This window comes from Hylobates moloch, unplaced genomic scaffold, assembly GCF_009828535.3.
Source record: "Hylobates moloch isolate HMO894 unplaced genomic scaffold, HMol_V3 SCAFFOLD_11, whole genome shotgun sequence".
NCBI lineage: Eukaryota > Metazoa > Chordata > Mammalia > Primates > Hylobatidae > Hylobates > Hylobates moloch.
In genome coordinates, this window is record NW_026652286.1 from 36,333,548 (window position 1) to 36,360,846 (window position 27,299).

General features: G+C 44.8%; 1 protein-coding gene across 2 annotated transcripts in view; it reads left to right on the forward strand.

Annotated features, from left to right (window-relative positions):
* Positions 1-27,299, forward strand: part of GALNT18 (polypeptide N-acetylgalactosaminyltransferase 18) — a 350,732-nt gene that overhangs the window by 232,599 nt on the left and 90,834 nt on the right. For both annotated transcript variants that reach the window (XM_032166608.2, XM_032166609.2), the window contains exons 4-6: positions 11,711-11,894; positions 13,595-13,792; positions 18,346-18,460. In XM_032166608.2, the coding sequence (XP_032022499.1) occupies positions 11,711-11,894; positions 13,595-13,792; positions 18,346-18,460 (497 nt within the window). The remainder of the gene's footprint in view (positions 1-11,710; positions 11,895-13,594; positions 13,793-18,345; positions 18,461-27,299) is intronic.

The following is a 27,299-nucleotide window of genomic DNA, read 5'->3' on the forward strand; positions in this document are numbered from 1 at the left end:
GTAGGTAATGGTACCAGCTGTGAAGCATTCACAGCATGCCAGGCATTGTCTTTTGGATTTCCACAGCGACCCAAAGAGGTAGAAGAGAGAACTGAGGCTCAGAGAGATTTTGTCTTGTGCCCAAAGTCACGGTAAATGGCAGAGCTGGGAACTAAATTGAGGCCTGTCTCTCCCTAAGCCTCTGTTCCTACTGTTCTACTTGACATATTTCAATAAAGAAATAAAAACGGGAAGGCCAGGAGAACACTTGGGTTCTGCTTTGTCACTGGTCCTTCATGGGACCCCTCCCTTTGAGAATACATTGCTGGAAGGTGTTCTGAAGCAGAGAAAAAGGGCCTTCCACCTCCCTACTGACAAGATCAGGCTAGGTGTAAATACATGTGTGAAGCCCGCTGGGTCTCCTGAGTCGTGAGTCAGCCAGGCTGAGGCCCCTGGTCACACAGCCTGAGCAGCAGTGATTTGCAGAAGTACGGAGCTGACATACAGCCTGTGGGAGCCTTAACTTCCCCCAGAGGATGCTCAGAGCTGCCCTGGAAGGAGCTGGAGCTCAGGGCCTGAGGTTGGCCCTCACTGGTTGCCTGGTGTATGTTTTTTAGTCCCCTGTGTCTGTGCCCCAAGGAAAAACCAGTCCCCTTCTAGAGCTGCAGGTGAGGAAAAGCTTCCTACAGAAGCTGAGCTGGGTCAGGGGAGGCGGAGGTAGCAGGTAGTGCAAGGGCACTCTGGCATGACTGAGTTTAGTGCATTTGGGAAAATGATGAGCACACAGTCTTGCAGAGAAGGCTGGACCGGGATGTTTGACCTTGTAAGCCATCAACAATTGGTGGTGGGGACTGGGGGTAGGATGGTGGTGAGCACAGCCTAGAGTGATTACTCTGGCATTTACAGGGGCTTAGACTCACGGGATCTCAGAATCCTGGGAGTTAGTATTTAAGAATCAGAGACTCTAAAAATTTCAGAATTTTGAAATTTTGGATTCAGAATCATAAACTCTTGGGCTGTCAGTCATGAGATTTTAGGATCATCAAATTTTTGAGTTCGGCAGCACTCTAAACTCTAAGCCTTGCACAAAAGGAGAAGCCAGCACCAAAATTCAAGTTGGCCCCTGGCTTAACCACTAAGGGAACTGGACCTTCCTGAGTGCTCACACATAGGGTAGGAGGACCTGGACCTGGGCCTCCTGGAATTCCCTTTGCACAGCGGGACATCCACACTGCTTGTTCTCAGCTCTGATATCACCTGCTATTAAACACTATCTGCCAGCAATTCTTCCAAGGCTTTGAGTTCTTGGCACGCTCTCCCTAGAAGCTCATGGGAGGACTCTTCTCGGTACTCCTAAGCTGGAGGAGCTGGGGCTGGAGCAGCGTCCACTCCTGCCTGGACATGGCTGACATCAGTCACCTATCATGGCATTTTTAGTAAGTCCTGTGATTCCTGCTGCATACCCTCCTCAGAGTAGCAGGAGTAGTTCCTGCTCTGTAAGTAATTTCACAGTGTTTGGTTCATTGCCCCACCTTTACTTTACAGGAGTTTCCTCCTCACACAGTCCCAGGAAGTACAAAGGCGAGCTGGCCCTTTGCTAAGGTCATTTAGTCAGCAAAGACACTGACTTCTATTAGTTCATTATTCTCATTCCCATCTGCGAAATTACTCAAGGTGGACGAATAGAGAGCATGTTGTTACGGCCCTAGGGGAAGAGCTTCTGTTGAGCCTACAAAGCTGACTCCTTCGGAAGGCTGCTGGACAGACTGGAAAAGAGCCAAGTCTTCAGAGGCAGGCAGGCCTGAGTTCGAATCCTGCTCTTTTCTTACCTTCTGTGTTACTTGGAATATGTCCTTTAAAGTCTCTCATCCTTGATTTTTCCCATTGGCCATTTGAAGATAATAATGAGGTTATTATCTTCAGGTTGCCTGAGTTTGCTTTTCAGCTCTGCTATCTTCTAGCTCTGTGACACTAAGCAAATCCTTTAGCCTCTCTGGGCTGTGTTTTCTAATCTGTGGAACAGAAATAGTCATGCTACCTACCTACCTTGAGTAGCATTATGGTTGCTGAGAGTTCTGAATGAGTAATATATGAAGCAGGTTTAGAACAGTCCCCAGCACCTGATAAATTAATAAGCATTAGCTATAAATATTGTTTGCAGGGTGGTAACGAGGTGAGGCTCTTAAGTGGTGGACATCATATGTGCATAATATATCATTGTTGAGTGAATGAATAAAGGATGGATTGATCTGAAGTGCTGAGCACAGTGCACATTATGTGGTGTAGGGGAAGGGCCACAGAACTGCAGCCTTTTGGCCCTGAGCATTAGACCAGCGCTGGGGCTGACCTGGACTATCCGAGCTCATCGTGCATATCCTCACCCAACTCTGCACATCTCTTCCCAACTCAGACTCAGTGGCGTCAGGCTGGTAGCCCAAAATCAGCAATGGTGGAAGCATTTATACCACAGGCAGTGGCAAACATTAGAACTCAAGGTTTTTTGTTTGTTTTATTTTGTCTTAATTTGAGAGCGAGAGGAAGAAAGGGAGACTGTGTTAAACTTTGGTTAGAACCCAACACATTCCTAACTGGCCAGGTAAACATTTTTCTATAACCTGCCACAGTCATCTTCAGAAACCAGTTTTGACCATTTTTTTATAGGATACATCATCTTAGGGAGAATAAGCCATTTTGGCACTGATAAGAAGGTGTTTGTGGGTTTTGAGAGCCTGGTTTTGAGAGACCCCGCTAAGTTTGGAGTGCATATTCCTTGTGGGTTTTGGTGGCCATGAATGCCCTGCTGTGATACCAAAAAGTAGACTTTAAAACAGATGGGTGGGGCCTATTAGGTGGTAAATCTGGGACTTTCTGTAACTTGATAAGGCTGAATTAATGTTTGCAGCTTCCCAGGAAGATTGTAACACTGTGTGCCTGAACCCTGCAGCCTGAGTAAGGGAACTATTTAAGGCCATTCCAAATCTCCCTTAGTATCAATCGACTTTGAAGAAGTGCAGCTATTAAATGAGCTGGACAGAAGTGCGGCAGACAGAAGAATGAACCTCGGGGAAGGCATTTGTAAACTGCCCAGGGTTTGAAAGCTTGTCTGGAGTGATCTTCAAGACAGAGGAATACACACAGCAATGCTGCCCGGAGCTCTCTGGGATCCCAGCTGCCCAAGCCAGGCTCACCATCATTCGTCAGCAGGACCATCTGAGTCCTGAGCCCCCACTCCAGCTCCATGGAGGTGGGGACGGTGACATCTGTTTTTATTTAATTTTTAGCTTCTCATGTGATGTGATGTGGATGATCAGCTAGGTTTGACGACCATTGCATCCTTATAAATAATCTCTCTTTTAAAATGTGTTGACATAGAATTTGTGTTTCAATGGCCCTAAATGGCTTCAGAGGAAAGCCAGTTAATCTTCTGATCTGAAAAAGACAAGCCACTTTTCACTTGGAAAGGAATAAACACACTTTTAATCTTTAAATTAGCACCACTGGAGACAAGCAATTAATTGCACTTGTCAGTGGGAGGTGGATTAGTGGGGGTGTGGATGGGGTGTTCACACTCCCCTCCTGGGCAACTGGAGGGATGGGGTGGCAAAGCTATAATGCAGGCTGGGCTTTGAGGAACAGCATTGAGCTAGGAAGGAGGGGTGTGGCCAGAGTGGAACAAAAAGCCATGGCCTCTGCAGAAGGCAGCTGGGAAATGACAGGGGACAGTCCAAAACATCAGACCCAAAGATGGCCATGTAGAGAAACAAAAAGCAGCTGGAAAGGGAAGGACCCGCAACTGAAGGCAGCAAGATGGAGCCAGTGGGTTTAGAAGAATGAAGACAAAAACTACCTGGGCAGGTGTGAGGGAGCCATTTTCACACTGCATTTACATCCTTCTGTTAAGGGCTGGAACCACACATATTAGGCAGGAGGTGCCTTTTTCTACTCCGTTATAAAGCCCAAGCCAAATTTGGCCCATCCATCAGAATCTCACCAGGACAGTCTTGTTTGAAATTCAGATTCTCTGGTCCCACCCCAGATCTACTGAATCAGACTCTTTGTTGGGATGGTACTCTGGAGCCTGTGATTTAAACAAGCTGATTCTTATGCAGGCCAGCTTCTTATTCTTGGGAGACAGGATAGAGTGTAGAGGTGGAGAGTATGGACTCTGGGGACAGCCTAGTTGGATTTAAATCCTGTCTCCACCGCTTGCTACCTGAATCACTTTGTGCCTTAATTTCCCTGTCTTCAAAATAGAACGATAATAATAGGAGCTATATCTAGGGTTGTTGAAATGATTAAATGAGATAACATATACCAAATACTTAGAATAATGGATAGTATACTATATTTACTGTTTTTTCTTTTATCCAATTAATGCAGAGATTGAAAGAAGAGAAAAATAGGGTCAATACTTTGAATTTAAGCCATCATATGCACATCCATACACATTATGCGTATAGGTCAAGAGTTAAAATTTAAATGCTTTCAAGAACCAGGCAAGTGTGAAGCAATTGGTAGGGCCCTTGGTGACTTGGAAAGTACAACTTTCTTAGTTTGGCTTTCCCAGAAGCCAGGGAGATCCTGAGACAAGATTTGGGGCCAAGTCATTTATCTGGTAGATGATCCTAGAAAACTGATGAGCGAGTGGGGATGGGAGACAGAGAAGAGAAGAAAGCTAATACCATGGGCATCGATGAACATGGTACTGCTGTGGGGATCTAGATTCCATCGTCCTGGGAGCCACCAGGAGACTTGGAGACTCTGCAATGTCATCCCAACTGATAAGTGAGGAAGCTGGGTTATACTCATTTCCTATGTCTGTTGTAATGAAAGTACCACCATCTAGGTGGCTTAAACAGTAGACATTGTCTCATACTTCTGGAGGCTAGAAGTCTGAAATCAAGGTGCCAGCAGGACTATGAGGGGGAATCTGTTGCATGCCCTTCTCCTAGCTTCTGGTGCTTTGCTGGCCATCTTTGGCAGGCCTTGGCTTAGAGATGCATCACTCCAGTCTCTGCCTTCCTCTTCACATGACTTCCTCCCTCAGTCTGCATCCAGATCTACTCTTTTTATAAGAATACCAGTCATACTGGATTAGGATCCTATCCCACTCCAGTATGATCTCATCTTAACTAATTATATCTGCAATGACCCTATTTCCAAATAAGGTCTCATTCGGAGGTATTAGGGTTTAAGATTTCAGCATATGAATTTAAGGGGATGCAATTCGGCTCGCCCATGGGGTATTCATGCCTCAATTCCTCCCCCTAATTGATTGGCAACTACTTCTGTAGATGGTAACTCCACAGCATTTCCTGCTTACTCTCCCTCTCTGCTATAATTTGGATGTTTGTCCCCTCCAAATCTCATGTTAAAATTTGATCCCCAGTAGGCCGGGCATGGTGGCTCATGCCTGTAATGCCAGCACTTTGGGAGGCCGAGGTGGGCAGATCACAAGATCAGGAGATCGAGACCATCCTGGCTAACACGGTGAAACCCCGTCTCTACTAAAAATACAAAAATTAGCCGGACGTGGTGGCAGGTGCCTGTAGTCCCAGCTGCTGGGGAGGCTGAGGCAGGAGAATGGCATGAACCTGGGAGGCAGAGCTTGCAGTGAGCTGAGATTGCACCACTGCACTCCATCCTGGGTGACAGAGCGAGACTCCGTCTCAAAAAAAAAAAAATTTTTGACCCCTAATAATGGAGGTGGGGCCTAATGGGAGGCGTTTGGGTCATGGGAGTGGATCCCTCATTAATAGATTAATGCCCTCCCTGGCGTGGTGGGGAGAATGAGTGAGTTTTCCCTCTATTAGTTCCCATGAGAGTTGATATAAAGAGCCTGGTGCCTCCCCACTCTCTCTCGCCTCCTTGCTCACCACGTGATCTCTGTACATCCTGGCTCCCCTTCCCCTTCCACCATGAGTGGAAGCAGCCTGAGGCCCTCATCTGAAGCAAATGCTGACACTACACTTCTTATAAAGCCTGCAGAACCATGAGCCAAATAAACCTCTTTTCTTTGTAAATTACCCAGCCTCAGGTATTCCTTTATAGCTACACAAATGGACCAATATGCTTTTCCTGTGTCTCTTCTACCACATGCCTTTTAAACATCCAGTAGCTTGGAAATTCCATAAGGGCTGTGTCTTAGTTTGAGCTGCTGTAACAAAGTCCCATGGACTGAGTGGCTTATAAACAACATACGTTTATTTCTTTCAGTTCCAGAGGCTGGGGGTCTGAGATCAGGGTGCCAGCATGGTTGGGTCCTGGTGAGGGCCCTCTTCCAGGTCACAGACTGCTCACCTCTCATTCCATCCTCATATGGCAGAAAGAGGAAAAGAGCACTCTCTGGAGCCCCTTTTATAAGTGCACTAATCCCATTTATGAGGGCTACTGTGGTTCGAGTATTTCCCCTGCAAAATTTAGGCGTTACCAGTGTGAAAGTATTAAGAGGTGTGGCCTTTTCAGAGGTGAGTAAGTCATGAGGGCTGCTTCCTTGTTCATGAGATTGAGGCTCTTTAAAAAGAGGATTCTTGAAGCTTTAGGCTACCTTGCCCTTCTGCCTGCTGCCACTTGAGAACACAGCAAGAAGGCCCTCACCAGACACCAAGTGCTAGTGCCTTGATCTTGGGCTTCCCAGGCTCCAGAACTGTGAAGAAATAAATTTCTGTTCTTTACAAAGTACTCAGTGTCAGGTATTCTTAGTTACAGCAGTAAAAAAACAGGCTAATATAGTAGCTCCACCCTCATGACCTAATTAATCTCCCAGAGGCCCTACCTCCTAATACCATCGCATTGGGTGTTAGGAATTCAACGTAATCAATTTGGGGAATAAATAAACACTCAGTCCATTGCAGACTGTCTTGTTTACAGTTGTAATCACAGCAACTAGATCAGTACCTTGTTGAGGTATGATCAAGGCATGCCAAAGATTATTACTCCATGAATAGACTAATAGTAAGTGTATTAATCTATTCTCGCACTGCTATAAAGAACTACCTGGGACTGGGCAATTTATAAAGAAAAGAGGTTTAATTGACTCACAGTTCCACATGGCTGGGGAGGCCTCAGGAAACTTACAATTATGGCAGAAGGTGAAGGAGAAACAGTCACCTTCTTCACAAGGTGGCAGGAGAGAGAGAGAGAGAGAGAGAGAGAGGGAGAGGAAGTGCCACACTTTTAAACCATCAGATCTCATGAGAACTCACTCACTATCATGAGAACAGCGTGCGGGAAACTGCCCCCATGATGTAATCACCTCGACACGTGGGGATTACAGTTCAAGATGAGATTTGGGTGGGGACACAGAGTCAAATCATATCAGTAAGTGCTCAATATTTGTTGAATTAATGAATGAATGGGTGAATTCTCCCTTCATTTCTATGTCCCCAAAACCTAGAGAAGATGTGGGAAATGCTGATCTGAACCTTGAGGGAGAGATGAGGCGCTCTGCCCAGTTCTCCACAGCAAGCCTATGGGAAGGCAGTTTTACAAAATGCCTGTGCACCTGCCTTCCAAAGAGCAAAGCCCCATTAGGCATCAACTTTCAGATCCTTTAATTTCCTTTATGCGTGAGATCGGAGTGTCCCATTAAGTACTTAAATCAGATTAACAGCCTCCATGCCCGACCCTTCCGGCTCAGCCAGCTAGTGGTCGTGGAGCCAACCACTTCTGATAGAAGCAGTGGAAGGGGGTAGATGAGGAAAGGAGAAGGGCTCTGTTTGACCAGGCTGGTGAATCCCCTGTGTTTCCTTGGCATCTAAGTCTGAAGAAATGAGAGCTGGCAAGTAGCCTGTCCTGAGCAGGCCCTGAGAGGAGGCTCCCCGTGGGGATGTGGAGAGTGGCCTGTGACCTCCCAGGAGTGAGTAGTGTTTCATCACTGCTTCTGGTAGTGCTGGTTTACAGAGGTCCCTCCAATGTCAGGAGATCAGGGATTTGTGGCCAGTAGGAGAGAGCTGAAGTAGCAACATAAGCAGGATGACACCTGGCCCCATGCAGGGTGCAAATTGTATTTCTCTGTCAACACGGGCTATCGACAGCTCCGCATTGACTCTAGATCTGGCAGAGTCACAGCAAGCAGACTCACTGCCTCCTCTTTCTCCAACACATTAAAACAAGCACAAAATATACCTTCCCTTTTCCTTCCACAATTATACTCCTGTCCTAACCCACCAAGACACTTTATTAAATGTTATTTATAGAAATTTCAAAAAAAATAATTAAAGATAGCTTGCATAGGGAATAAAAGGTAAAAGTCAATCAGCTTTTAAATTTGAACCAGAAAATGAAAGGTTTAGCAAAGATAGGGCAGCAAAAATCCTGATAAAATCTTTGTGATTAGTCATTATATTTGTCTTTGAGCTTCCTGGCAGCCTTAGCAAGAAGGCAAATATGATGGGCTAGGTACCTGTGTTTGGCTGTAAGAAAAAACACAAGCTCAACTCCAAAAACACAATCTTTGGAGCTAAGAAGTTCTGAGAGATATTATATGTGAACATGTATGTGTGTGTGTTTATGTGTATATAAAATAGTTAATAGTCATTATATATTATATACAATGGACAATGTTTTGGAAAACAATTTTCCAGCCAATGCAGAAGAGATAGTTCTTTCTTGCTTTGGCACTTAACAAAGATTGAAAGAAAACATGAAAGCCTCATTAAGTAAAGGTACTTTGCAAAGACAGAGCCAGTATCATCCAGGGTATTTCAAGGCATTTTGTTTCTTCTTTATTTTCTTTTTTGGATAGCAGTTGTTTGGTTGGGGCTAAGAGAATTCCCTCTTCTAATCAGCAGCACATGTTTGGGATGCAGCTAACTGGGGTTGGAATTTTTTTACTATCTGGTCCACCAGAAGCCTTTACTCCAGCTCAGTGTTAATAGAGCTCACAGGTACAAAGGGGCAAGTAGCTCCTGTAGGGGGCAAGTAGCTCCTGTAGGAAGCAAAGCTTTCCATCTCTTGCTGCCACCCCTCAAAGCTAATTCTTCCTCTGACTGCATGTCCTGTGCATCAGGAGTTCACAATCTTATTTTAACCCCAGCACCAGACCAGAACAATAGACAATGCTTATTATAGCCATTGTGTATAACAAACCATTCCAGAAGTTATGGTGTGAATCAGCAACCATCCATTGGCCCAGAATCCTGCAATAAAGTCTGGGATCACTGGGCAGCCTGTCTCTGCTCTACACAATGGCTCTCCCTGTCATTTGCGATCAGCTGGTGGCCCGACTGGGGCTGAAGGATCCACGAGGGCCTCATTCACCTGTCTGGGGCCTTTGTGGGGTGGCCTAAATGACTGGGCTGGGGAGGAGGCTGGCTGGAGCTTCCTTAGTTAGGGCAGCAAGAGAGCAAAAGCAAAAGTCCTGGAACTTGCTCAGGGTCCCTCCTGCTGTGTCCTGCTGTGTCACGGTCTGGCCCAGACTCAGTGTGTGAGGCAGCCATACAAGGATGTGAATTCAGAGAGGTGAAATTCATAGGAGACCATTTGGTAGCAATCATCCTCAGCCTCCTCCCATCAATACCTTAGTCACAGTAGGTATTGGCAGGAGTCAATTGGCAGGAGTCTCACCTGAGGGTTGAGGAGGGAGAGAAGGGGACAGGTATCCCTTTCATGGGGAAGGGAGGGGATTTGTATGAGGCCATTTGGTACTAGCCCAATTCTCACTCCAAGTTCTGTGTACTCAAAACTTAACTGCCACCATCAAAAGCCCAAATATCAGGCTTTATGAGCTCTATTTAAATTTTTCAAAAAGGATATATGAGAAATGGACCTTGGAAGTGAAAAAACAGTAAATTTTTTAAGAAGCCTCCTGACAACGGTGCTTGAAGACCTTGTAAGTGTGAGACATATTGAGCTATGCTGCTCCATGGCCAACGTCCTGACATTTGTGAGACAGTGACCTCCCCAGGCAACTGCAGCAATCGGAGATCTTGAGGTCATTTCCGTATGCACAGCAGTGAGATATACAGCATGTCAGTGGCAGCCCAGAAGTCAGTCGAGTTTTCTCCAGGCTGGAATGAGGACACTAATAGCCCCCACCAGCCCTAGCTTAGGACAGGGGTCACACTGTTTAAAAGGATCACTTGAATGACAAGAAAGGCCATATGCTTATCACTTTTGCAGAAGCTGAAAACATAGAAGGGCTGGATGAGAAAGACATTGGGTAATGAAATCAGGGGACAAAAACATTTTGACATCCAGAGAAATAGTGGAAATCTTTAGAAAGGCTGATTAAATAAAAGTAAACATAAGATTCTTTGTTTTGACTCAAAGCAGGCACCCATATGTACACACACACACAAGCACCTGCATGTGCACCCGCATCCACAGAGATGGGATGGAGGAGGCCTGACTTAGCAGCACCATGTAAAAATAATTTGTAAGTATATGTTAGCAGTAAGCTTAATTTGAGACAAAAGTAATCAAAGTTGTTGTGACTTTAGATTATATTAATAGGAGCATAGATTCTAGATTAAGGGAGGTGATTTGTTTCTTCTATTATGTATAGCCCAGTTTACTTTAGAAGTGTTAGGTCAACTTCTGCATAATATAAAACGGTTCAAGAAAAACTAACTTAATTAGAGGGAAGTTCAACATGATTAGAGAATTTCAAATCATGAAATATGCAGAAACACAAGGAGGAACTGAAGATATTTGACCTAGAGAAGTCCTTAGCAAGGGCTTAAGAATGGGCTTCAGTTGTTATGTGGAAAGAGGGACTTGATCTGTCTTCTATGGCTCCAAAATAGGTCCCATTGGACTCATGAATGTAAGATTGAGGGACCCTGGCATTTGGAGGTCAGAAGAAGGAAGAACATCTAATAGTTGAAGAGGCCCTCTAAGGAATGGATTGAATGGATTTCCCTTTTACTGCAGGGGCTGGATGATCACTCATCAGGGCAGACAGAAGGGATTCACACCTTGGGATGGATGCTTGGTTCAAAAGGAACTTTAGAATCCTGTCCAGCCAACTACGAGGGCTGTCATGGGCTCTTGCCTTAGCTGCTATGGAAAACGTAATGAATGCAGCGGCTGTGCCCGCTCTTGCTGAGGGCTCAGGGGGCTGCTGCTGAGGCCTGTTTCTGTTGCTGCAGGCCCCATTTACAGTTATGAAGAAGCAGAGGCATCAAATGCTTAGTCAGGTCCAGGACCACAGGCAGCAAACCAACACCAGCTACTCACATGGGCACAGCTTTTGGCCATCCACTTCCTGGAAAGATGGAGATCCAGGCAGAGAGTGGATCCTGGGCTGGGGTCTTGGCAGAGGGATCTTCCCCTGGGGGTTATAGGAGCACTGATGGAGGTGGAGACTACTAGGAAGGAGGTAGCCACGCTGATGATGGCTTTTCAAGTCACTAGGCCTGGTTTGAAAGTGGACTGTGCCACTCACAAGCTGCATGATGCTGGAGAACTTGATAAACTCTTTTGAGCTACCATTTTCCCATTGGCTTGTTGTGAAGATTAACTAGACCATGTATGTGATGTATATGACCCTGTGCATTGCTGGACCTCAGAAAATACTGAAAATACAGGAAATGTTCCCCTCTATTTTTCCCTTCAAAACTGAGCTGTGCTGGCCACTGCAGGGACCACTGAAGAAGACCCAGGGAAGGGAATGGGCCCCCCAGCCTTTCTCTGGGGGTCAGTTCACCCTAAAAGAGTGACTGTTGTGATTGCGCCTTCTGCCTCCTGACCTCCCTCCCATGCTAAGGCTGCATTTTCTCCCTGACAGAGGAACTGAAGGAGAAGCTGACCGAATATGTGGACAAGGTGAACAGCCAGAAGCCAGGCTTCATCAAAGTCGTGCGTCACAGCAAGCAGGAAGGCCTCATCCGCTCCAGGGTCAGCGGCTGGAGGGCGGCCACTGCCCCTGTGGTGGCACTCTTTGATGCCCATGTGGAGTTCAATGTGGGCTGGTAAGTGCCCCTTGGGAGAGGAGGAGGAGTCCCAGTGGGATCTGGGGCTTCGGCTCCAATAATGCAAAGCAGGCTAGGATCTTGGTCATAGCCTAAGGGAAAGGAGATCATTCTGGGAATGGGTGAGATGTAGGTGTGTGAGTGAGCCAGGCAACAAGGCTGGACCTTTAGGGTTTGAGGTGTGGTAGAGGGGAGGGGGTAGCCAGGGGTCAACAGGTCAGTACACAGTGCCTAATATGCATGGTGACATCACATGTGACTCTGGCTGGCAGGGTCGTCAGGGAGAAGGGTACATGCTAAGGGCAAAGCAGAGAGTGCCCGGCTAAGGACAGGGTTCTAACACCTAGGAAAGGAGAGCTGGGCCAGACATGAGGCAGAAGCCCAGACTCACAACCAGGACCAACACCAAGTGGGCAAAAGTGGGGGAAGGTTGCCCGATGTTGTCACAGGTGCCCTGGGCTTTCCCACTGCCAGACTGGAGGTGGCACGTAATCTCAGATTCCCCCTACGGTGAAACTGTCTAAGAACATCTTTCTTTCTCTAGTCAGAGCTGCTCAGATGCTAGGGAGAAAGGGACCAGACAGAAGGCCTCAGTGGCTGCAGCCAGCCAGGAATAGAGTGGCAGATGCAGACCTCCCTGCAGGGCTGGAGGGCACAGGGCCACCTGCTGCGTGTAACTTTGCCTGGGCCTGGGAGACACAGGCTCTGGCGATGACCATAAGTAGCTGGGGCAAGTAGGTGGCCACCCTTTTATCAATATGCCTGTTGTCACTGGGGTCTGCTCTCCTCCCCAGACTCCACAGTGCCAACCTCTGCCCCAGGGAGTGGGAGACAAGGGCACTTCAGCAGGAAGGAGCAGCAGGGCGTGCACACAGCCTGGCCTGGATGCTGCCATGAGAGTCCCAAATTAAGGCTGCAACACAGTCCTTTTTTATAGTTGAAGTCCCTGCTTGCCACTTGTGACGATTTAAACAGCATTTTCTTTGGATTTATGGCCAGGATAGGAGAGGGACACTTACTATTTCAAGCTGATTTGAATAAACAATTATGCACCAAATGTATTATTAATGAGAAGCTTATTCCTGTCTGCAAACACGTTACTCGCCTGGTGCCTGCAGGGACCTCCCGGCTCCCTGGGAAAGCCCAAATGCCCCACCCCTCCTTGGGTGGTTGGGAAACGCTTTGGGGGGTGGATGTGGCACAGCTGGCATTCCAAGGCAGCATCGCATGGCTGGTGGATGTAGGTTCGTTCTCACCTCCTAGTCTCTGCCATCCTCATCTGTCTTTTCCTCCAAGTTGATACATAGAATTTTAGCAAAATCAAAGCCCAAGGTGAAAGCTTCTTGTGGAATCTCAGATCTGTTTCTTTCTTCTTTTTCTTCTTTTTTATGTCTTGATTTTTTTTTCTAACGGAGAAAGGGAAAGCGAGCAGGCACAAGGTTGGCTGGAGTAAGAATCTCTCAGCTCAGCTCTGGATATGCCGATGGAGTGGTGGAGCCTCTTGCCATTCCGGAAATCCTCAGGGAGCAGCGGGAAGTTGAATAGGGGCTCCTTCCCAGAAGGCAGTGCACGTCTCCGTCAGAGGAGATGGGCAGGCCTTCCTTCCTCTTTCTGCTGGGGAAGGACCTTCGGGAGATGCTACTCTGGATTTTTCCACCTTGGAAATGGTTACCCTCTCTGGCTGTCTTCTCTCTGCCCAGGGCTGAACCTGTACTCACCCGCATCAAGGAGAACCGGAAGCGGATCATCTCGCCATCCTTTGATAACATAAAATATGACAACTTTGAGATAGAAGAATACCCGCTGGCTGCCCAGGGCTTTGACTGGGAGCTGTGGTGCCGCTACCTAAATCCCCCCAAGGCCTGGTGGAAGCTGGAGAACTCCACAGCCCCGATCAGGTAAAGCAAACCTTTACCTGTGGGTCTCTCTGCTTTGACCTCCAGGCTAGGGACTCCCTACTGGCCCAGTGCTTATTCTCCAACTTGAGCCCCATCGTGGGGATGACGGGTGGGCAGGGTTGAAAGGAACTGCAGTCTGATCTTCAGTCACTGCCACAGGCTCTGAAGATCTCAGAATCCATTCACAGCCTCGAAGTGACCCATTTTCACACATCACTGTGAGACATCTGCTGGGCACCAACCACTGTGCTCCAGGTGGGGATCCAGAGTGATGAAGATTTGGTTCCCACTGCCAAAAGCCTGGAGTCTAGTGAAGACTGACAAAATCATTGGAATAGGAACATTATTCTACCATTCAGGCAGAAACTGCATTGAAAGTGGGGAAATGCTTTTCAGAGGGTAGCATTTTCACTTGTTTTTGAAGGCGAGTAGAAGATGGCTAGGTTAGGGAGTGGACGCCCATATGCAAAGTTCATGAACGCAGAGTAGGTTCAAAGTGACTAGAAGTGGGAAGTGAGCCAGCAGCGCCCGGCAGGGAGGGTGGAGAGGCTGAGAGGCAAGATCGGACCCCACAGGACAGTGTATACCTTGATGATATTTGAGTGTTATTCTGTAAGACTCAGACAAAAGTGACTTCATACTGCATTTCAAAGGTCCCAAGTTCTTTCCTGCCTTTGCTGCCGTCTTCCTAGACTCATGAATGACTCCCCTGTGTGGTCTCGGCTTTTGAGGTTCAGGACTCCTCCAACAGCTGTCCCCACTAATTTTTATTTCTGTCTGTGTTTGTTTTTGTTTTTGTTTTTGAGATGGAGTCTCACTCTGTCGCCCAGGCTGGAGGGCAATGGCGTGATCTCGGCTCACTGAAACCTCTGCCCCACTGGGTTCAAGTGATTCTCCTGCCTCAGCCTCCCAAGTAGCTGGGATTGCAGGCACCTGCCACTGTGCTTGGCTGATTTTTGTATTTTTTAGTAGAGACAGGGTTTCACCATGTTGGCCAGGCTGGTCTTGAACTCCTGACCTCGTGATCCACCCGCCTCGGCCTCCCAAAGTGCTGGGATTACAGGCATGAGCCACCATGCCTGGCCTATTTCTGTCTATGTTGATGATACGGTGGGTGTCTTTATGCTCCCTGCAAAGTCCTGCCCGTTACAAAACAGAAGGCACCAGAAGGTGGCGTAGGGTACAGTTTTTGGAGTGAAAGAGATTAGAAGCTCATGTTGTTTTGTATTATATGAGGGAGAAAGGGTGTGAAAAATTTAATTGAAAGTCAGTGATTATTACTTAAGATCACATTTTTCCTTGCCAGAAGAAAAAATATATACTCATACTTAAAATGGGATAAAACCACCTAACTTTCCTGAAGTTACCTGCTACCTACTCTGCTCGGGCCCTGCCACAATTCTGTGTTGTTAAACGTTTGCTGAGAGTCTGCTATGTACAAGGGTCTTTTACACACACTGGCTCATTTGATCATCATCGCAACCTGTTGACCACTCATGTCTCATCCCTGTTTTACAAGAGGAGCAGAGCAAGACTGAGAGAAGCGAATGGCCCTACCAAAGGCTCTGGGCGGTAGAGCCAGGATCCACCCAGAGAAGCTAGACTCAGTGGCTAGTTTTCACCCCTCTTATTGTCCACTGTTGAGCTCAGAACTGGTGTAGCTGTTTTCTGCTCCCAGGCCTGATGAATGTTGTTGGAAGGAAATATGCCCCCAAGCAATGAGCATTCCTGCAGAAGACTGCATTGACAGTAACTATTTCTGTTCTGCTCATCTCTAACTGTATTGGTCCAGTCTTAATCAGCAAGCCTGCATTCCAGGTCCTTGCCAGACAATGTCATCTCAACCTCAAATTTTCTGTCACGCAATTTTTATCAAAAACTTGGTTGAGGGAAATAACTTTTACGGAAGATTTTTGGAAGAACATTCCTGGTTTTATTCCCAGATGAAGACAGCTCCACAGAAAGCTGTGATTTATACAAATGTATCTTGCCCATCTAAGCTCCCTTTTCTTTCAAGCTATACTTGAGTGCTTTGCCCACACGTGGTGTAAGTCATAAAAAGGGCCCAGCAATATCTTCTAGTGTATTCTAAAGGGATGTCTTTGCGATGGCTGTTTGCTAAGTCGCCAGGTGACCCCATTAAGAAAATCCACATGAGAAATTTCTTTTAAACTGACTGCCAGTCAAAGAAAGCCTTGCTATCCCCAGGGAATCAATTAATATGACATTTTCACGTGAGAACTGTACATTTTGTTTCTAAGACCATGTGTGTTCATTTCCACTTTGACGAACGGGAAACTCAAAGGCAAGCTTTCATGTCTGCTTTAAGAACAATTGAGAGAGGACCTTGGTCTGCACATGCATTCCAATTTGTTGCAATCTTTAGGTCTGTCCAGACATTTATCTATTTATGGTTTTCTATGTATTTTAAATTTTTTCATAAGCTATTTCTAATCCTTTCAGGAATGAGGCAAGGTGTAAATCAATAACCCTTTCATGCTGATAGAATCCACTTAATACTCTAGCCGGTTAATAATAAACCACTGAGGTGGCCTGTGCTCATCTCAGAGTAACTGTTTCAGATTCTGTTCATCACCTGGCTTGAACTGTCAGTTTGAGGAAGGTCCCTTCCTGTGCGTCCTGAAAGCGTTTTTCCAGCGTGCCCTGTCCTGTCCAACACTTAGGAATGCAGAGGCAAATGCCGAAACCCCTCTCTGCCAGCCTGATGTTTCTGAATCATCACGTATTTAAAGAGGGGATCTTCTAGACTTAGTGTACAATTGCATCTTTTTACCTTTTTAAATGACCTTTTGAGTGCCAGTTGTGTCCCAGAGGCTCTCAAGTGCTTTAATTTAGTCTGTGTGGGGTTAGAATAGATCCTATGTTACAGATATGGAATCGGAGGCTCAGAGAGGCTAGGGAACTTCTCTTAGAGACATGCACCCAGAAGGGGGATTTTTCCCAGAGAGATTACCTCGAAGGCCTGGGTTCAGTTACCTCCACCACAGCAGGGTCTCAGTCTGCTTTAGGAGTGTTGGATTAGCTTCCCAGGATGCCTGCAGGTCTATGAGGGTGAAGCCATTTAGAATAAAATGCAGTGATTTGAAAGGAAGAGAAACAGTGGCTCCAGGGTGCCAGTCTCTGCCTGAGAAGTCTCCTGTATCTGCATTCCCCAGGGAAATGGCCTGCAAAATCGCCTTTCTCCACCTTGAAAGGTTTCCGTTTTCAAAGACAGGTTCATTTACATGTGATTGACTGACCGTTTTCTCATCCCTGAGGAGCCTTCATTTCTCCTTTTATTCCCCCACTGCCACCAAGTCCTCCAGCCAGGCGAGGGCTAGAAAGGTAGCAATAAGCAGTAGAACAATTCAACATCACTGCATAAGCAGGGCTCTCAGCAGAGAAGCAGCCCCGTGCTCTCAGGCTGACTCACCTCATGTGAATCATTCTCTGTGAGGTGCTGCCCTGGGTGTCTTCACAGAGCTAGTGAGACCCAAGCTCACAGCCCTCAAGGAAGGAAAAGCCTTCCAGCTCCTGGATCCCATAGCTGTTGGCAGGTTGTTCCAGCCTAAGACCCCTGTTGAATTCCAGACCCAGGCCATGTACCTAAGCTCTGCCTGTTGCCTATCTCCTCCTGTGTCACACAGGTACCTTAAGGTCAGTTTTTCCACCACCAATGCTTCTTTCTTTTGAAACCAGCTTCTTCTCCTGTGCTCCTGTATTAATGAGTGGCCCCCAACCCACTGTCACCCGAGCCAGAAAGCCAGATGGCATCCAGTTTCCTCTCCCTTTCTCACCCTTGTGTAGTTCATCTGTTTGGAAGTTCTGCTGATTTTACATCAAAATATGTCTTAAACAATTCATGTCTCTGTTCCTGATACTCTGACTCAGCTCTCCATCATTTTTCACCTGGATACAGCAATGAGCTTCCCAGCTGGGCCCCTCAATTCCCACCCCTTCCCCTCTGGTCACTCACCCACAGCTGCCTAACTATTCTTTTGGAAAAACACAGATCTGCTCACATCACTGTCCTGCTTAAAATTCCTCATGGACACCTATTTACCTGCAGGTAAAATTCAAATATTTTACCCTGCTACCCAAAATCCTTTGCAACCTGGTCCCAGCTAATCTTTCTAAGTGGACCGAGGATGACATACAGATTCCGAGTTGGGGAAGGGTAAGAAAGCTGGTATGCATTCCCAAGCAGGAACAGAGACTGGCTGTGCAGAGGTCAGGGTCAGGGCAGCTAGAGATACAGTCAACCTAGACTGGCAGGCTGAGCACCAGTTCTCAAAGCTAACACACACACAAGCACCACCCCACTAATAGCTGATCCCAGGATGGCAGCTGTCTACCCACTGCCCAGATGAAACAGCCTTTCTGGAGTGGTTGGGTGAGGCCAGACCCACGGGGCACTCCAAGAACAAGGCTCACACTGGGTCTGGCAGCAAAGGAAGGAAGAGAACCAGACTTTCCTGATAGGAAGGCCTTACTGCTCTTACTCCTGGGACAGCTACACCAGACAGCCCTTCTGCTCTCCCCTGCCCCTGCAGGAGCCCTGCCCTCATTGGCTGCTTCATTGTGGACCGGCAGTACTTCCAGGAGATCGGCCTGCTGGACGAAGGCATGGAAGTCTACGGGGGCGAGAATGTGGAGCTTGGGATCAGGGTGAGTGGGGTTTCTCACTCAAACCGCTCGGCTCAGCTCTCACCAGGGAGAATGAGTCTGGGGCTGGAGAAATGGGGTTTAAGGTTAAGGGTCACAGACTGATTCTGAATGTCCCGTCCTGAACCCTATGTGTGATTGGGATTGGGAAGTCAAGGGTGGAGCCTTTTGACTTTTCAGGAAGAAGAGGACTTCAGAACCTGCTTGGATGGGGGAGGGAGCATGGGAGAGGTTGAGCTGCCAACTCAATGAAACAGCCTCTTTAAAATCAAACTGAGGCCCATCAGAGTGAGCAAAGGTGTGCTCCAGGAAGCAATAACAGGCATTGAGGGTGGCTGGACAAGAGTGACCCTGAGTCAGCTCCCCTTGGGATTTCTCACCTTGACACTCTCTTTCTTCTCCACAGTGGCCCATAGAACATTCTCGAAGACTTTGTTAAGAGATAGCCCGGGGAAATAAACTCAGGGTTTATAAACAGCAAGATGCAGCCAGGCTCACTGCAGGCTGCTTTCTGACCCCAGGCGCTAGCCAGACCCACAGCCCATTCCTGCCTCACGCCATTCTCCTGCCCCAAAGTACAGGTTTTTTTCCAGCAATCAGCTCGTGGCATGGATCCCCAAGAGGCTCTATGTTATTTCTCATCCTACGGGAACATTTCCTAGGCTTTCTTCTGGCTCTTCCCCCTTGGCTGGTGAAAACAAATCTATGATGAAGCCCTCTTTCCTATCTGAGGTTCCTGTTAGGTCCCCTGGTGTTAGGCAGGAATGTGATGATGGATACAATGAAGGATCTTGTCTTAGAAGGAAGCCTGCCCACCTCTAGGACCAGGGAGTATGCTTGGCAGACCCAGTATTGGAGCTGCAGGGTGTCCTCCCCTCGATGGCCCCCACTGTCTTCTCCGTGGGGAACTCTCAGCAGCCAGTCACCCCCACACTCTACAGGCTTGCCGATGCTTGGAGAGAGCCCTGTGCCTACTGGTGTCCATAGGGATTATCTGAGATGCTCCACCTCACTGCCAGCCTGTTCACACATCCATGCAGACCTCATCTGGCTGGTTCCACCTACTGGCCCTACTCTGGCACCTTTGGCCTTAGTGTCTGCATCTGGTGTCTCCAATTCTTGATACTCAATTTCCACTGAAGGATTGCAGCGTGGATGCACCCTCCTCTCACCTCTAACCCCCTTCAATCTCCCACCCCACCAGGCAGGCAACTGGCCCTGGATGGCCCTTGCCCCTGACCTGAAGGGGAGATTGGGCACCCACAATGAGCATCTCACAATGCCTGCAATGATCTGACAGGTACTGTGTGGGGCCCGACTCACCACCCAGACTTAATGCTAGGGCTTTGAGGACTGGCGACATGAACAGTCTGTCTGAAGCTGAGCTTAGAAAACACTTCCAGACATCTGTATTCATTGAAACCCTGAGAAATTGCTTTGGAAGCAGTCAAAATGCGTGGGCTTATTGGGGAGCTAATGTATTCATAGAGGACAGCCCCTGCATAATCACCCTCGTTTCTGCAGCTCTCTCTACATTGGCCATTTATTCCCCATTTGTGTCCTTGCCATCTCATTTCAGCACTGCTCCTGGATAAATGCTCACCCCAAACATAATATTTTTCACGAGGAGCTGCTGTCAGGAATTGTCTGAGTGGGTTGGACCGCCTCCATTCGCTTGTGTTCTCTGGGTAAAAATGTGCAGGAATGGAGAAAGGAATTAGATTTGTGAACTCTGCTTCCAACATGTGTGTGAGTCAGTCACAGAGTGGAGATTTCTGGCTTTTCCTTCCTTAGATTATAAAGTTATAAAGCTATTCTGGAGTGTGGGCCTGGGTGAGGCTCTCAAATGCAAGTTAAAATGTCTCTGGGTGGTTTCGTGTACAGAGTTTTAAATACAGTTAGCAGTGATATCTGTTTTTTTTTTTTTTTCCTCCGTCTCTTCTCTCTCAGTTGACAGAAATGATGTGTCATTGGAGTTGAAGAAAGGGTGGCATTTAAAACAGAGAACCGACAAGCTGTTAACTGGCAAAACTGAGTACAAACGGGAGGGATGAGTTCATTTGAATTTCAGTTCTCCCTTTAAGGGTTACAGAACCACTGATCATCAGCAAAACAGATTTTCTCCTTTTGTTTGGTTGTTAGTATTTGTCTTTCTTTCATGTTTGATGAGTTAACTTTTCAGTGGTTCAGTTTCGTCTATAAAGTAGCACACCTGCCCTAATTACACCATAGGCTTGTGTATCGATATGAAAGACATCACTTTTTACCCTTCGCTTAAGCAGAGGCAAATTATTCAAAGTCCTTACCTATCTGGAACACAGAAAGTTGCTTGCGCAATTACTAAATGCCTGCTTTGTGCCATGGGTCATGCTGGCACTTATGTCATCCATCCATGAAACACCCTAAAAAGACTATTATTGTAATAGTGTTTTTTTTTCCATATGATACTGTGAAATTAGGGGCTTACATATGTCTCAAGGTCATGTACCTCGTAAGAGGTAGAGAAAGGATTCAGCCCCAGATCTTTATGATTCAAGGACTAGACAGACATATCACAGTGATCTAGGGATAAAAGTACTTTGAGCACCATCTCAAACAAGATATTGCAACAGCCATGCAGTAATTATCTTCTACTTTATTCACAATTATGTCTACTGAGTTCCTATTTAAAGCCTTCTTCTTATTTTGTGCTCTGTTTTTTTTTTCTGATTTGTAAGTCGGCAACACAATGAGAAAAAGGAAGGAGCTACTATGGCCAAGCACAATGAAATGAGTGAGAAATAAGAGCTGACACTGAATTAAAAACAGAAAGATTATATAAATGATAACTGTAAAAGTGCTAGAATGCATACGAAAACATTTAAAGGCTGGCAAGGGATTGAAATTGTTTGAGACTGTTATGGTGATTGAGTGCCCCCAGCCCCAATATGTCCTAACCTCTTGTGAATGTGATCTCATTTGGAAACGGGGTCCTTGCAGATGTAATCAAGTTAAGATAAAATTGTGCTGGATTAGGGTGGGCTCTAATCGAACAAGACCGATGTCCTTATAAGAAGAGGAAAATTTGGTCACAAGAAGACATAAAGGAAAGACAGCCATGTGAAGGTGGAGGTAGAGACTGGAGTTATGATGTCAAAAGCTCAGGAACACCTGGGGCTATTGAAAGCTGGAACAGGCAAAGAAGGATCCTTCCCTAGAGGGCTGGGAGGGAACTCAGCCCAGTCAATATGTTGATTTCAGACTTCTGGCCTCCAGAACTGTGAGAGAATAAATTTATGCTGTTTTAGGTGATCCAGATTGTGATACTTTGTTATAAGAGCCCCGGGAAACCAACACAGGGACAAAAAAAGTAAGCCAAAGTAGGAACCTGGAGAAAGGTTGAGGCTATTCTATATGGAGAATCTGGTGACATTTAAGTTTATGTTTTCTCAACTTCATAAAATACAGAGAACAGAAAGCCTAAGGCTTGCCTTAGTTCCCATAAAGCTGGGACTCCAAAGGCCTGTTTTCTCAGTGTAAAATAGAAATCCTCTCTGGAGAAAGAGCCTTTTAACCCAGGCCAAACAATTCCCACAGGGGGAGTTTTAAGGAATATGAATTCACAGTTTTAAAAACATCACAAAACAGACAAGGGAAAAAGAAAGTGACAAGAGGAAACAGCAGCAAAATTAGTGGACAGCCAAACCTGACCCACAAAGTCTCCAACTGTTGAATCCATCAGACACGGAATATAAAGCAGGTTATATTATACACTTAGAAAAAGAAGAGATTGAAAATATGAATAAGAAGCAAGACACTATAAAAATAATCAGTCATAGTAGGCTAAAAATGGAGTTTCAAACATGAAAAATGTAAAAATGGCAATTAAAAGCTCAACAGATGGGCAGAATAGCTACATGAACGTTATTAAAGGAATAAAATTAAGAAACTGGAAAATAGATCTAAAGAAATCACTCAAAATCAGCCCAAGGGGCCTAGAAAAAAATTGTGAAAAAATGTTGAAAGACATGTAGAATTGAGATTGTGGATTTAGTATCTTCTAATTCCAAATGAAGATGATCCTCTTTCTCCAGAGAGGATTTCTATTTTCTGAGAAAACAGTATGGAGGGTTAGGCAAAAAACATTTAAATAAATGATGGCTTAAAATTTTCTCAAACTGATAAAAAACACGAATCCTCAGATTTAAGAAGTCATGCCGTCCAAAGTGAGGTAAATATAAAGATATCCCCATTTAGATATGCCATAGAGGAACTACAGAATATCAAAGACAAATAAAAGATCTTACAGCAGTCAAAGAGAAAAGATAGATGACTTAAGTCAATAATAATTAGAATAACAGCTGACTTTTCAACTGTAACAATGGGACCCAGAAGACTATGATATAATGTCTTCAATACACTGAGAGAAAATAATTGTCAACCTACAAGTGTATGCCCAATAAAAACATCCTTCAAAAACTGTTTGAACCTAAAGACTACGGAATAGGTTACAGGTGTCCAGCAGCACAGCAGCTTGTATCTCTTTCTTCTAGAGCTAAACGTTCAGGCAGATCCTAGGTTTATAGCACAACACAGTATGGCACAGTTGTTAATTATCTTAATAACAGTCCCGAGTCATAAAAAAAGGTCTCCATTGTATGCTGTATGCTTATTCAATAAGACAAAAAGTACCTACATATATGCAAAGATTTCTATGGAAAATGTAAGACTTGTTAAATTTCTGATACTGAAATAGGCAACTTCTCAGTTGTATGGAATGGACATGGAGAAACTGATTAAAAAGCCTAGCCTATTTATTATGCTTTAAATTCAATTCACTTCTTTAATATGAATCTTGGCTGTCTTCATCTCTCTGGAATGGAAACCAAAGAAGTAGGGGGTGGTGGGGAAGAATGCCACTACAACCACAGCCAGTGCCGCACCCATGGTGTCCAGAGCAGGCAACCAGAGAAAAGACCCCTCTTCTCTCCATCTTGCCCCAGCTGCAAATGACTCCTGACTGGATTGAGCTGTTAGAAATGTATTACAGAGAAGAGAGTCTCCCAGAAAGGACTTGCTGTTGGAAAGACACCCACTTGAACATATCTGCAAGTCACTGACTCCTTCTCTGAATATCTAAGCTTTACCCACTTGGGGTTTCTTACTGGCATTTTAGAATCTTTGTCTTGGGATGTTCATAATCATTTTTCTCTTTAGAATATGGTCTGCTATTACAATGACACTTACACAGATTTTTCATCCTTGAGGATGACCTTTTACTATCTGCTTCTAAGACTGGATGATTGTTGTTATTCTTCATTCCCTAGTGCCAGCTTGCCCCTTTTAATTGCTTCTTCTAAGCCTCATCACAAGATCTGATTGGGAGTAGAATCCCTCACTGTGAGTGATTCTGTCTCTCTCCCTGTGTAGCCGAGTAACATCTAGGACAGGAGGAAGTGAAGCTGACTGGCTCCACTTTGGGCCTTGGGAGCACCAAGGAATCATTTAAGGTTTCCTTATCTGGCTAGCCTTATAGAATAGCTTATTAAAGCAGAAATATGCATCTGAGATTTCTCAGTACCTTGGACAGTGACTTTATTCTAAACTCATTAAGTGTTTCTGTTGTCCTAGTCTGCCAGTTTTCATCCCCTCTCCTAGGTTTTTTCCTCAATCATGGAGAACCTAATACCTATACATGCCCTGGCAAAATACCAATGGCTATTCCACAGAGCATGAGGGATGAAAGAAGCGAAGAAGGTGTGGACACAATAGAAGGAGTATACTTCACATATTACAAAGTCACTAGATATCAAAAATCCCCTTACCCCCTACACTGGGTTTGTCTGCTGCTTCTATATCAGCTAAATAACAATGGCAGTACCTTTCATCTATATTTTCAAAATTCTTTCCCTACAATTATCCTATTTATTGCACACAGCAATCAAATGCTGAAGGCAAGCCAGAGAGTATTATCCTGATAGTGTTATATGATTAAAAATGTTTATGTTGGTCAAAGAGTTAATTCATTCTTATGCTTTATTATCTCATTATTCTAATCATTATTTTTATCTGTAAAGATAACAAGAAGAAATTAATTTAAGTACTTCATACAGTTCTCTATACAAGCATATCATCATATCTATTCTATATGTAGATGCACATGTGCATAAAAATACTACCACACATTTTATATAGTGCCTTATTTTTTAAGGCACACATTAATTTATACGTATTATAGCCATGCTTTTTATTCAAATGACACTCAGGAATCTGTGTTGCAAGCTGAGAAAACTGACTCAACCTAACTTAAAGAGAAAAGAAATTTATTGGAAGGACATGGTTATCTCAAAGAATTAATTTGCTTTTCAAAGAAGCAGATTCAGAAAACAAGCAAAAGCCAACAGAGGCTAAACAGCAGAAACTACAGCCAAGGCCACATGGTCATAATAGTGTATTTGGGACAATACCTCTGACCCTAGTGCCATGACTAGATGGTCCTACCACTGGGTACTGGGCACTGTTGCTTGGGTTTTGGTGACATTCACAAAGATTGGAAGTCCTGAGTGATAGCACACGATTAGCTAAATCTAGGTTTATGTACATACCTTTGCTTCGAGGGGACTGTGACAGATCATATAGCTCTTTTCAGTTTCTACAGTTCAAGAATTACACATGACAGAGTTCCTCTTATGGGAAATGGAGTTTGAACCTGGGTTTGTCTGTCCTCTAAAGCAAGTAATATACTATGTAGGTATTCTTCTTCATATTCCAGATACTTTGTCATAAATGAGACTTGAAAAAACTCTCTATTGAAATGCAAATCAAAACCACAATGAGATACCATCTCACACCAGTCAGAATGGTGATTATTAAAAAGTCAGGAAACAATAGATGCTTGTGAGGCTGTGGAGAAATAGGAATGCTTATACACTGGGAATGTAAATTAGTTCAACCATTGTGGAAGACAGTATGGTGATTCCTTGAGGATTTAGAACCAGAAACACCATTTAATCCAGCAATCCCATTACTGGGCATATACCCAAAGGAATATAAATCTTTCTACTATAAAGACACATGTACATGTATGTTTATTGCAGCACTATTTACAATAACAAAGACGTGGAACCAACCCAAATGCCCGTCAATGATAGCCTGGATAAAGAAAATGTGGTACATATACACCATGGAATACCATGCAGCCATAAAAAGGAATGAGAACCTGTCCTTTGTGGGGACATGGATGAAGCTGGAAGCCATCATCCTCAGCAAACTAACACAGGAACAGAAAACCAAACACCACATGTTCTCACTCATAAGTGGAAGTTGAACACTGAGAACACATGGACACAGAGAAGGGAACAACACACACCAAGGCCTGTTGGGGGTTGGGAGTTGAGGGAAGGGAACTTAAAGGATGGGTCAATAGGTGCAGCATACCACCATGGCACATGCATACCTATGGAACAAACCTGCACGTTCTGCACTCATATCCCATTTTTAGAAGAAATAATGAAAAGAAAAAAGAGAAAAAACTCTTTATTATGGACAATATCAAATATATACAGAAACAGAGAGATAGTAAAATAAATCCCATTGCAGTTGTTACCTTGTTTCAATATTGTCAACTTATGGCCAATTTGGTTTCATCTTTACCTCTGCCTAATCCCCCACCTAACTCTAGTTATTTTGAGGGAAATCTCAGACATCATATCATTTCATCAAAAATATTTCAGTATGCATCCAAAATAGATAAGGACTTTTAAAGAACCATGGCCACAATGCTATTTTCAGTCCTAAAAGGGTTGAAAAGAATACTGTAATGCTGTCAAATATTCGAGTATACACATTTTTCTAATTCTTTCATAAGTTTTTGTTTTGTTCTACAATTTGTTTGCTTGAATCAAGATTCAGTTGGTTAATTTGTCTTTCCAGTCTCCACAACCTACTGAATATCTTTCTCCATCTCTTTTTTTCCCCCCCTTGTAATTTCATTTTTGAAGAGATCGTGTCATTTTTCCTGCAGAGATTCTCACAGTCTAGATTTTCTTGATTACATTCCCCTGATGTCATTTAACAGGTCCTTCTGTCCCATATATTTCATCTAAATTGGTAGTTAAATCTAAAGATTTAGGTTCAATTTTGTAGCAAGAATATTTCATAGACAGTATGTGTGTACTTCCTTCATGAGGTACATGATGTCTACTTGTGTTCCCATTTGTGATGCTAACCATCATTGCTGATTATTGCCTAGATTCAGTAATTCCTTAGGGGTTACCAAATAGTAATATTTTAATTTTATTTCTCTTTCCTCATTTATTAGCTGAAATACTTCTTGTAGAGACATTTACAATAATCCATTCCTTGGTTGCCCAGAAGTACAAATAAATTCATTTGGAAAAGTCAGGATAAATAGTTCTTTCTATAATAGCTTTCAAAATAATGAATTTATTCTCAACCACCCTCCAAAGGGGACCAATTCGTTTTTTAGTATCTCTGTGAACTTATGGGTTTAAACATATTCGATGTATTTCAATTAATTATCCTTACATACATTTAATGTCCTTATTGACTTGCAAATGTCCCACCTTTGTCCATTGGAGCCTGTTGACATTTGTCCATGGGTCCTTTTGACTCTTTAATGGCTTCCCTGCCACGAGGAGGGTTCTAGGCTCATCTTACACATTTCCTGCTCCAGACTTGTAATTAGCTACTTCCCTAAGGAACCCAGCTTACTGTTAGTGAGAAATGGTATTTAAAACCACAATCTGGGCACTGGGCATGCTCATTGCTACTGGGTTGGTCCATGTTTCTAGGTCTTTTCAGTAGTCAGAGCTAGAAATTATTATTATTATTATTATTATTA